We start from the raw sequence: 11,980 nt of genomic DNA on the forward strand, positions 1-11,980 counted from the left end.
TACAAAACAGTCATCTTGGAGCACATAAACTGATTTTCTTGACTAAAAATAATGAGACCTTTGCTTTAGTGTGGATGGTGTAATGAAAAATGGCCCTACACTTGAGGGTCATCTGACATAATTGATCTTGTCCCTTCTATTAACATCCATTCTGCTTATTTACAGTATGTAGGAGTTAAACAGGTGTCTGTGGCTGACTGTCCCTTTTTCCAACCTTTATCAGATAATTTAGTATGAGTTTGTTATTTTATTGGTGTAGTATTTTATAGTATTTATAGTATTTTATTTTAAATTTCAAGTATGAAGCCAAGACTAATGAACTTCAGTTGAAGATTTCGTGTGATCTGCTGATTACTGTTTTTCATGTTTTTTTCCTGGAGGTTTCTCTTTTAAAACGTCTATGGAGTTGCTGTGTTGTCTGAAAATAATGCTTTGCAGATGAGTTAATCCAGCTATTCCATTGAAGTTTTTATGCAGTAGCAATTCAGTGCTCATTAATACACTGCTTCTGTGGATGCAAGGATGCCCAACAGAAACTAATCTTCATCTCCCATTACAGGTCCTTCAAAAGGACCAACTGTTCAGACAAAAAAAGTAGGAAAAGCTGAAGCTGTTCTGACATGGAACCATCTCACAGTGGATGAACAAAATGGGTTTATCAGAAGTTACACCATATTTTACAAAACTATCGATGGAAATGAAACAGGTAACAGAAAGCAGGGAAGTGCTTTGTGGCATTGAAGTATTCCATCTGTCGCCTTCCTAATACATGTTACTGAAAAACAAGATACAGAATTGAGTGTGGCTGACAGTCTGTTCTGATGACACAAAGCTGATGTCTGAAGCATAGCTCTCCTTCACACTGAACAGAAAAGACCCAACAAAGAATTCAGAACATTCAGTGTGTGTATAACAGGGCACTGAGTTTAGTTTCTGAAAGCTGATTTGCAGGTATTGTGCCCCCATCTTACTCTCTCATCCTGTATTTAGATAGAGGTGTAGCAAGATGAAGCTAGACCATTCAAGAAGTAAAGGAGTTGACTGCATTTAAGTATGAAAAAGCCCTAAAAAAAAAAGGGGGAGGGGGGGGATTTCTTAATCCTCCTGGAGCTCTAGATCAGTATTAGTGATGTAAAACATCTTGTTTGAAGTGCATTTTAGTTCTCAGTAGTGTGTATGACCTGCAGGCATAAGACAGGAGCTAGCGCTATCAAAAGTTTTTTCTTTTTTAGATTTGCTTAAATTGTAAGGACCAATTACTTATGCCTACCCTACTTCTCTTTATTTCTATGTAAATTTATGTAATTTATGTAATGTAAATTTATGTTATTTCTCTTTATTTCTAATGTAAAAACATTAACCATGTTTTTTTCTAGTTAGTAACTAGCTACTTCTAGTAAGCCATGTATTCTGCTTATTAGACCTTTAAGCCTCAACTTTACTACTAGTTTTAGTTTGTAGCTACATTCTGGAGGGAAAAAAGCCACAGGAAATTAACACAAAAATACCATCAAGAAAGAGACTAAATTCAAACACTTGAACAGAAACAAATGAATCTCAGCATTTCTTGTACAAGTGTGTAGTCTTTCTGTGTCTGTTGTAGTTTTAGTAGAATGCATGGCTGTATGGCAAATAACTTGTACATCTGAAGACATGATGTCCTAATGCTACTGTGTTTGTGGAGATCTAATAAAATGTACAGAAAACTAGCATAAATTTTTTCCTCTCTTCAGCTGTGACAGTGGATCCTTCGAAGACAGAGTATACACTTTCGTCTCTAACCAGTGACACACTGTACACTGTGCGGATGATGGCATACACAGATGAAGGAGGCAGGAGTGGTCCTGATTTCACATTTACTACACAAAAATTTGGTAAGGAAGAGTGGCATAATTAGTAGAAGTGAGAAGTAATGTTGCAACAGTATAGCAAGGCTCTATGCAAGATCTGATAGGAGGGGAAGGTGATTTTATTTAAAGAAAAAAGTTTCAGTCACACTCACATGGTGCATGATATCCATACTATCTATCTAGTACCCAATCACAAAGAGGTAGTTTAGTCAGGATTTCTTCTGATTGTACAGAGGACAAGCTATCCTCTGCAGGTCTCCTGGATAGCTCTTTTATGTTGGCAAACGTGCTGGTTTTGGATGTGTTTTGTGTATACTTTAAGTTATAGCATTCTTTTGCCCCAACTTTGTGTGAGTCATTAGGATTTACTCATTGCCCTTGTCTTCTCTTCTGGCATCTCATGGCTCCTACCCTGGTCTTAGAGTCCAGAGTCATTGTTTTAATCTGAAGGTAGGTTGGCCTTTATCCTGATACGGGTGTCTTGCGAAGCTGCAGAGGTGTGCTGGGGTCTTGATCTGCTAATCTATGTGCCAGTCAGCACATGCTATTCTTACTGCCCTTCCTCAGGTTCCTCATTCTCATTCATACCACTATTAAAGTTTGCTACAGTTCTCTACAGAGACTCATTTTGAAGAGTTAAATTTATTGTATGTTCAGCTTTAGAGAGTGCTTCCTATTTGTAATGGTAAGAGCAACAACATTAACTCAACTTAGTTGTGGAAAGCACTTCTTTAGATTTAGCAGTTTTTTGTATTTTTTTTTCCTGTATAGTGTTGCTCTTCCCTAAGCATTCTGTTAGGTTTACTTAAGAATGTGTATAACATTGGAAGGAATACATAACAGTAATGCAACCTTAAGTGTTTGCAGGCAGAGGATATTTTCATGTACAGAATAAACTGATGGATGACTAGTGACTTTGCTTGCATTACTTATTTGACCATGATGTTATGGCAGCCAGTAGGCCACTGAAACACCTGGACCACAGAGGAATTCATACAGATGTTACTGTCATATCTTCCCAAACTGTAACATTACTTGCTCCATCAGTATTACAGCTTCTAGAGCAACAGCTTCTGTGTTTTTTGTTGATGCAAGGTATTGGATTGTTGGGACTGAGTTTTTCACGTTTTCACCAACAGGCTCTTTTCATATGGTGAAAAGGTTCTTCTGAAGGTGAAGCTTAAGACTGAGCGCTGTGGGTGTATTCAGTTTCAGATTTTCCCTGTCCCTTTGGGAATAGATGCCACTGCTGAGTTCCTTAAATGCCAAAGTGCGCTGTAACTACTTCTCTTAATTTTCTTCAGGGAAGGGGGAAATTGAAGCCATAGTTGTACCTGTGTGTCTAGCGTTCCTGTTGATTGTGCTCCTTGGAGTTTTGTTTTGCTTCAACAAACGTGACTTGTAAGTATAAATGAAGTCTTTCTCTTATGATTCTGATATTTCTGGGCATAATAGAGAGATGGCAATAATTCAATACAAACAAGTAAATATTCTACAGTTAGATCAGAAAAAGAAGGTAAAACACATACATTGGTGATAAACATTTCCTTGACAAATCGGGGCCTCTTCTGATACTAATTTCTTACTGTTAACGATTAGCACAGAAACTACATGTTCCATGACTCAATCCTGCAAGGAAATTCCTGCTTTTCTTGCTAGAGTTGGTCAGGATTAGATTTATTAAGTTTTTATCAGGATATACAGTCTGTGTTGTTTTCTTAGTTATCATATCAGAGTGGAATGATGGTCCCTAGTTTGTGAAGCACAGAATATCTGTTTGCTGGCCATATTTTAGCGATTTAATGAGTGTTAGCAAACTTCAAGCTTTATAGCCAAAAAAATTACACAGACATTTATCTACCTTGCATAACCTCAGTCAAACTCTGTGCCTATTTACTATCTGCTGGGAAGCATCCTGCCTCCTCCTGCTCCCTCTACCCCAGAGCTCTTGTCTGTAGCTTTAGCTGAGAGCTTATTGCTGAAGTGTTTTCCTTGGCAAGGAGTAGCACCTCTCCCATGTCCCCAGTCAACTATCTTTTCTTTCTAGTTAAAGACAGCATTTTGTGCCCTTTTCCTTCTGACCTCCCTGCTGCTCCTAAAATCAGTTCTTAATGGGTATCAGTTGAAAAGCCCATCTTGCAATGTTCTTCAAAGAAGTTCTACACAGGATCTGTTGTTGGAACCTGTTTATAAAGAGCAGGATAGATGCATCAGTTTCAAAGTTAGTTTGGTTGGGGGTGATTTGTCTACAGAAACTTCTATTGTTAAGTAACAGTTATTACATTCTTAAACATAAGAGTTCAGAGTTAGAAAAGACCAAGTTTTTCTTCAGATATTTTCACTTTATTTTTAGCTGTGAAGTTGGCTTAGATTTTGACAGCTGTGGTATTCATAGTCATCTTAAAGAAGCAACAGTGTATTTTTATACTGACATGCATCATAGACTTCACCTAAATAATTGCTCTGTAGATTCTAGAGTGCTATAAATTTGAAAATCCCTCACTAACCATTACTGTTTGTTGGTTTGCCTTATGTTGGATGGCTACATTTAATGTGTGGAGGAGTTACAAGTGCAGTGCTGTGTTTTGCTAAGTAGTACAGCTTCCTACAAAGATGTGAAGAAGTGCAGGAAGCATTCCTATTTGGTAATAAATACTCTTGCAAAATTGCTGTGTAAGGGAGTGGTATCCTGGATTATGTAGTACCTGCTATCAACATAGGAATTTGGGGAGTGCATCTTGTAATTTCACTCTGTTTTTAATCCTTTACAGAATTAAAAAGCATATCTGGCCTATTGTCCCTGATCCATCCAAAAGTAACATTGCTCAGTGGTCTCCTCAAGTTCCAGCTAAGGTAATACTCATGTTTCTGCATCCTGTATGTTCCTAATCCACAAGGTTTCAAATAAACTAACCAGTGGTAGTCTTCTGTCTTCTAGCACACATGGATTTCAAGGGAAAAAAAACTGGATGTTAAGTTTAATGACATTGTGATACAATATGGTTAGACTTATTGCATCAGTAGATTCAGCATTAGAAATGTATGGCCCTTAGCACAAGTTGACAGCATAGAGCAGGCTTTAACATTGTGAATTATATTCAGTTTACTAGTTGAAAGAGTCAAGTCCTAATTATTTTACTCATTCATGGGAAACCAGGATTAAGTAAACAGGATTCATGATTCCCACTCTTAAAACCCTGAAGTGACACTTAAGTCATGAATGAGAGAGAGCGCTTTAAGAGTTCCTCATGGATGAGGAGATGGCAGCAAAACTTATGCACCATGTGGGGTGAATGACATAGCCACAGTTTATTGAACAGAATTTGCTTAACTTCTGTGAAGAAGTGCTGTGATGTTGAACATATTATTGGAAGTAATGTATGTATGGCCTCAATATAGAATGTTCTTGTGCTGCACAGCAAATGGTTCTATGTTTACAGCTCTTAAGAATAATTAAAATTAGAGCAAAGCTTGCACACCCACTATGGTTTTAGAATTGCTGCATAATTAAGACTTTGTATTGGAAACAAAGCTATGTTCTTCATCTTGTAACAGGTACTTTGGAGATATTGCCAGACTTAGTGAGGAGAAAACTTATATGAAGAAACTCCAAACAATTACAGAATAAAAATTCAGATATTTAATGGGGGTTTTGATTTTTAACATTAAACTTCCTCTTAGGCAACATCCATCTCTTTCTTTCAGCATAACTTTAGTTCCAAAGATCAGATGTACCCAGAAGGCAGCTTTACAGATGTAAGCGTCGTAGAAATAGAAGCTGATGACAAGAAGTCTTTTTCAGAACAAGATTTAAAACCCTTTGACTTGCTTAAAAAGGAAAAAAGTACTTCAGAAGGGCACAGCAGTGGTATTGGAGGATCCTCCTGCATGTCTTCTCCTAGGCAAAGCGTCTCTGACAGTGATGAAGGTGAAGCTACACAAAACACTTCAAGCACTGTACAGTATTCAACTGTAGTACTTAATGGCTACAGAGACCAAACACCTGTACAAGTCTTTTCAAGGTCTGAGTCGACTCAGCCACTGCTAGATTCAGAAGAGAGGTCAGAGGATCACGCTGGAGGAGGTGACAGTGCAACACAGAGGCAGCAGTATTTCAAACGAAATGGTGGTCAGGATGAAACCAACACAGACAGGCCATGCTTTGAAAGAACAAAGCAAATTACTCCTGCTAATGAGGGGGATCTTGTTGGATTTGCACAAATGCAGATCTCAGGTCAGAGTTCACAGCTGTTGGGCACTGAGCTGGAAAAAAATACCCAGGAAGCTGCTCTATCAGATGTTTTACAGGCAAGTACTGAAGGACAAACTGTGAGACCTGAAACAGTGGAGGGAAGTCCACTGTCAGTTGATGAAATGCCAAAAAGTTACCTCCCGCAGACTGTGAGACAAGGGGGCTACATGCCTCAGTGAGAGAAGAGACTGGCTCTGTTTAGGCCTTCCTTAGTGCCTGTTCACACTTTCTCCTGTGTTTCTGATAAATTAAGCTAGTTTTTCTATCTGAATGCAGATAGAAATACTGAAATTAAGTGAAGAGTAATTTGACAAAGTACAGTAAGGACTGTGTTTTTGTGGAAAACTTGCAGTCCAGACCTACTGGAGACTTACTTTTATGCACTACATAAAATCTTATGTCGGGATAGCTGAACAAGCCTTTGTGCTACCTTGGGTTTTTTGTCTTGTCATACCAGATCTACACATGACTGAACATGGCAAGTTTCAGTTAATTACATCAGCCAATAGACCTAGAAGAAATACTTCGATTTGTAACAGTGTACAAGCCTAAAAAGCCAGCTTTAGTTGCCTGGAGCATCTTTGTGCAGAAGTAAGACTGAAGCTTAGTATTCTAACGTGAAAGAATACTTGTGTCATATACTTTTCAGTAGCTTGATTGACTTTCTGAATTTTGACTTGGCCCAGTGCCTCAGTTTCCAGCTTACCAGACATGCAAATCATGTTCATCCCTGTTGAAAAATTATAAAAATTAAATACAGCTTGCTATGGTGTGCAAATAAGAAAACACCATGATTGCTTGACTGTGAGCTACTATAGTAATTGATACTCTGCCTACATTTAGATATGTGTGCACGAGCTATATAATGATTTGGCCTAAAAATGTACCTTGCAACTTGATGCACAGCAATTCAGTCTCATGTTAAAAAGTTTAAAAATACAGATGAAAACACAGATTAACAGTTATTTAAAGGTTTTGTACCCAAATCACTGTCTGATTATACCCTACCTCTCTGGTCATATAAATTGCCTTTGTTTAATAAGTGCACCTTTGCTGTATACAGCTTGAGAGGCAAGTAACAAGCTCTAAGTTTTTACCGTTTTTCTAACTGCTCAGGAGAAAGGGAATATGACCTTCTTCCTGGTTGACTACAATGATCAGTGTGCTGTAACCTCACTGCTAATGCTGCAGGACCTCCTTGAAACTGAAAGCAGCAAAAAACAAAGCATTGAAGTCATTGAAGCGCTCAGAAGCAAAACCAAAACTTACACCCTGAATTTGAATGTTACTGGTAGTATAGGCTATAGTATATGTTACTATAGGCTGTATCTATTAGCAATCTTGAGCCACAAATAACACTTACGTGGTTGTTAAAATTCCTTACTTTTTTCTTATGTCTCACTTTTCCCCTGTTCATACAGTGCATTTTATTGAAGAAGATACATTTCTTGGAGACTGTCTCTACCAAGGTTTAAAGAAAAATGAAATTAATTAAAATCAACCCATTCTCTGATGATAATTAGAAATTTTATGGCACTCTTGTAGATTTTTTTTTAACCTTAACTTAGTCTAGTCAGCTTTCTAACCTGACACTAATAAAACCTTAATTCAAAACACTATATGCTGTGTTGTGAGAATAAAACAATGGTTTTATTTCTCCTTCAGCAAAAGAATGTATTTAAGACCACCTGAAACCTTTTGTGCTGTGACCTCTGGTGCTGCTGTTCTGCAAAGCACTTGCTAAAGGCCCTGGAAAGGCAGGTGTCAGTATCATTTCAACTTCCCTTGTCCTTGTATGCCAGCTTGCATGAAAGGACAGGTATATATATAAATGTTCACATGTGCCTTCTGTTACAAAGAAATTCAATGTTTGAGTAAGTTCATAAGATTACCTCTTGAAGTCTGGACTATTTAAAACAGAGTGCAGAATCTTTAATAACATTTCAGTATTCCACAGTTCCTTTGTCCCAACAGTATTTTTTGTATCTGGGCACTTTTTTAAACTAAAAGGCTATGTTGCAGCTTACTAGAACTACATGTTTCTTCAAACCAGTCCCCTTCCTTTTCTCCCCTCTCCACCTCAGCACCTTCAAACTCCCTCCCAGAGGGCAAGGGCATAATGAAAACTATGCTGTCACAAGACAGCAGAGACTCTTTCATGTTTTCAGAGGTTGAAGGAGTATTCCTTTGTCAGAACACCTTCCTCTTGGAAAATAATAGCAGTTACTTTACTGGGGGATCAGTTGTCTTCTCTATGCAAACTTCATAGTGACTGTAGAAACCATGAGTAAAAGGGAAAGTCTCTGACAAGACTAACAAGTGTGTGTGCTTGTTAGAACTGCCCTGCAGCCACGTGCATCTAATCCACCTCCTGCTCATCTCTGAAATACTGTGGGCCACAACCTAGCTACTTAGTCTGAGCATTGCTTCGAAGGCCTGGATGTTTTCAAAACCATGCTGATGATTTATTTCTTTTATTTATTGTTTTTTGTGATCTAGTGATACTAACTTTTGATAGCGTATGTCATATTTGAGGGACATCTTCAGTTATTCCTGAAGTTGCTATTTGCCTTTCTGTTATGTAAAGGGAAGGCATTTTGTTCTCAGTTGCTGTTAATCATGGACCATTTCCAATGTTAAATAAACAGCATCAAGAGATTCTCATTTTCAAAGGTCTGTGCTAACAAGAGTTCTGGCCTGTCACTTCTGGCATTGCTCTTTCTTTGTTGCTTATGGGCCAGTGGTAATAAACTCTCAGAATTGTACAGCAGTGTATCCTAGAGAGAATTCTGTCTGTCTGGCAGAGTTATATTCTATCTTTCAGGCTTGTGCATTTCTCTAGGGCTAAAATACTAAAGACTAGGCAGGAGATACTAGTGGGTGAACAGCTTGTAGAAGCCACAATACGTGTAACTAACAGGTTTACAGCTTGTTCGTAAACCTATGTGCCAAATATTATATCATGCAGTGTTCAGGTTTAACTTGATTTTGTACTTTGGATAGTAACAATCTAATTGTATCAAACAGTCGCATACAGGTTTTTAGAGTGTCTGTGATGTAATTACAGCAATCCACTGAAATTCTCTGAACTTGGCCCTAACATAGTAATTAAAGAAAAAGCTTTCCCCCTCCCCTAATAACTATGGTGCACTTTACAAAATAAAGGCATTATTAAAATAAAATCACACTTCAGTATTGACATTTTCATGTCCATCTTGATTTCCTGGACTGGAATTTTTCAGGTAGGGGTGGGAGAACAGTTGTAAAGACCTTGTTACTTTGGTGGCAGGGAAGGGAGGCTAGTAGAAATATAAAGTATTTTTCCTGTATTAGCAAGTTTGAAACATCTCTTAAGTGCAGGCTGGCTAACTGCTCCTCTGTTGACAAGAAAAGTGAATATATTTATCTCTAGTTCTGTTATGGTGGTTCTGTTAGAACAGGAGGTTGTTGGGGTTGTTTCTGGGCTGTGTTGGCTTGCTTTCAGGGCAGTAAGTCTGGGAATATCCTCTCCCACTGTAGTGACAGTCTTGGGATTACGTTTTATATGCCCTACTGTAGTAAATTAAACTGCCTGTTAAGCCTTAACCTGGCAGTGCAAAGCACAGCAGAGCAAAAATTTTTCTAAATTTCATTCTGGAGTGTTTGTGACAAGCATGTGCCTATCTGTGCTACAGGAGCCTAGCAAAATGCTAATTATCAGGACTGGAAAAAACTCTGGCCCTGGGAAGAGGGGGGAGTTTGCATGCAAGGGCTGAGTCCTGTTCTTGGGCACTGATGAAGCCCCATGGCCTCAGGTGGGGTTCGCAGCTTCAGCTTTGACTATAAATCATGAGCACTGCCAGATAGTTAAAACTTACATTAGTGTGCCTGATATGTGGGAATCACCATGCTGATTTAACTTCAGTAATTGAACTTGTTTAATTAGTGCCAGGTCTTGAATATCCAAGATCTCATCAATACATGCTGCTATGGAATTGACTTCACAGTGGGATCTGCAACTCCAAAGACTCTCAAATTGTTAATAGTCAGCCCTGCTCCAGGACATACACATTTTAAATTGTAATTTATGTGCATTAAATGAGACTAAATATACTAGTTTATTTTCACTGAGACAGTTGTAATTGAGATTAACTCTTATTTGTATACATTCCTTTAACTATGTTAAAAAGTTCTCCTGACTGATGGATTGTAAAACTTCATTAATCCCTGTAACCTCTTGCCTGTTTGCTAGGATGTATACATGTAGCCATTTTAAATTCCAAGAGTTTCTTTTAATGTTATTTGGAAGCAGTTTATAACAAAAATATTGTCTCTTGTCATGAAACAGCCATTTGGGAATTAGAGCCAACCCCCCAGTCTTCAAGTTTAGCTCTTGATCCAGAAAGCTGTGGTAAAGTGGAGGTATAAGTGCAAAAGTCTGGAGAAGGGTAAAATCAAGTATCTTGCATTGGATTCACAAATACGCATTTCTCTTGCTTAAAAGTGAAAGGATCAGTTAAAAAAAAATGAAGCTAAAACGTGTATGTGTGTTTGCTTTTACTGTTGTTTCCTTTGTAGCACTTGTGCAGTCTGAGCCATTCCTAAAAATGAAAGCAGTGCTGACTTAGTACACAAGGATGCATTTTTAAGGCCGTATCTTTTTGTATCTGTTTTTATACAAACAGATTTAAAATTAATGACTAAGGACCAGATCTCAACAATCGCCTACTTCCCCCCTCTTAATTTTAGTGCAGAGAGAGGGTGGGCAGTAAGTATCTCTCAGAATGCAGCCTTAGCCAGTACTTGCGTTTATTTGCAAAGGCAACCTTAAAGGGGATATATGCAATAAAGTCACTGATACTCTGCAGAAGCACACTTCTGTAACAATGGATGAAAAACACATATGGCACAACTGTCAGACGGCTGGAAAGCTCCACATCCTCCTGCTCAGACTGAAGCGTCTCTGGCACCCCGCACCAGCTGTTCTCCAGTGATGGCAGGCGCAGCAGATGAGCATTCTCCGCGGTGTTGAAACTGGTAACACCTATCGCTTTTCTTCATATCAAAGCACATTCGTTAATGGATCCAGTCAACTTACTGTGTTTTTTAACACACCAGTCTTGTTTACAGTGTCACATGTAGCCCGACACTCTGATACAGCGATGGATTGTCTAGGAACCACGTGCTTTTATTTGGGATTAAGGAGTCTGTGGTCAAGGTTACTGGTCACCGAATGTTGCTGTGCTGATACATGCATCTAGTTAAGCGGAGGTGTGGGACACAGGGACAGACGTACTAACAAGGAAAGTGCCTTGATGCTGGATTGGATGGCTAGTGAATGTAAACATTAAGTCAAATTTTACTATGTACTTAAAGTATGGCTGATAAAGCTACTGGTAGTTTGAATGCCAGCTTTAAAGGGCTTGCATACTCTGGCCAGAGGTTAAACATGTAAATTGCTGCATAAGCTGTCACTATATGGAAATGTGTTTTAATACCAGTACACTTATGTTCATTCTTTTGCAAGCTGCATGTTTATTGTCATATAAACTCTGCTTTCTACAATTTACTTTATGGTCAGTTTTGAATGTCCTCTTTGTTACCCAACTGAGCCTGAATGTTGCATTTGTCTAATGCATAATACACGAAAAGAAAACAAAATGCCATACTTGCCTTGCGTGCTGGAGTCAGTGCTTTGTAAGGCTGACTTAAGTAGTAACCACAGGAGAAGAGTCTGGGCACTACCTAACAGGCAAGAAACAGAGGGCCATTCCCAGAGAGAGACATGACCACGGTGTACCAGGACAAAGGGCTGCCTAGTTGGGTATATTGGGCAAGTTCAGCAGCAGGTGAATGCTCTCTAGTCCTCCCTTTGTAATTGCTCCTGTAAATAGGTGTC

The 11,980-nt window shown here is 38.6% G+C and overlaps 1 protein-coding gene across 1 annotated transcript in view; it reads left to right on the plus strand.

The window, feature by feature from the left end:
- Positions 1 to 11,650, plus strand: part of IL6ST (interleukin 6 signal transducer) — a 29,085-nt gene extending 17,435 nt beyond the window's left edge. Inside the window, exons 11-15 of the mRNA XM_009326930.1 lie at positions 559 to 706; positions 1,734 to 1,874; positions 3,155 to 3,251; positions 4,622 to 4,703; positions 5,556 to 11,650. Coding sequence (XP_009325205.1) covers positions 559 to 706; positions 1,734 to 1,874; positions 3,155 to 3,251; positions 4,622 to 4,703; positions 5,556 to 6,281 — 1,194 coding nt within the window. The 3' untranslated portion in view covers positions 6,282 to 11,650. The remainder of the gene's footprint in view (positions 1 to 558; positions 707 to 1,733; positions 1,875 to 3,154; positions 3,252 to 4,621; positions 4,704 to 5,555) is intronic.
- The last annotated feature ends 330 nt before the right edge of the window (positions 11,651 to 11,980 follow it).

Source organism: Pygoscelis adeliae, unplaced genomic scaffold (assembly GCF_000699105.1).
Source record: "Pygoscelis adeliae isolate BGI_AS28 unplaced genomic scaffold, ASM69910v1 Scaffold116, whole genome shotgun sequence".
Classification (NCBI taxonomy): domain Eukaryota; kingdom Metazoa; phylum Chordata; class Aves; order Sphenisciformes; family Spheniscidae; genus Pygoscelis; species Pygoscelis adeliae.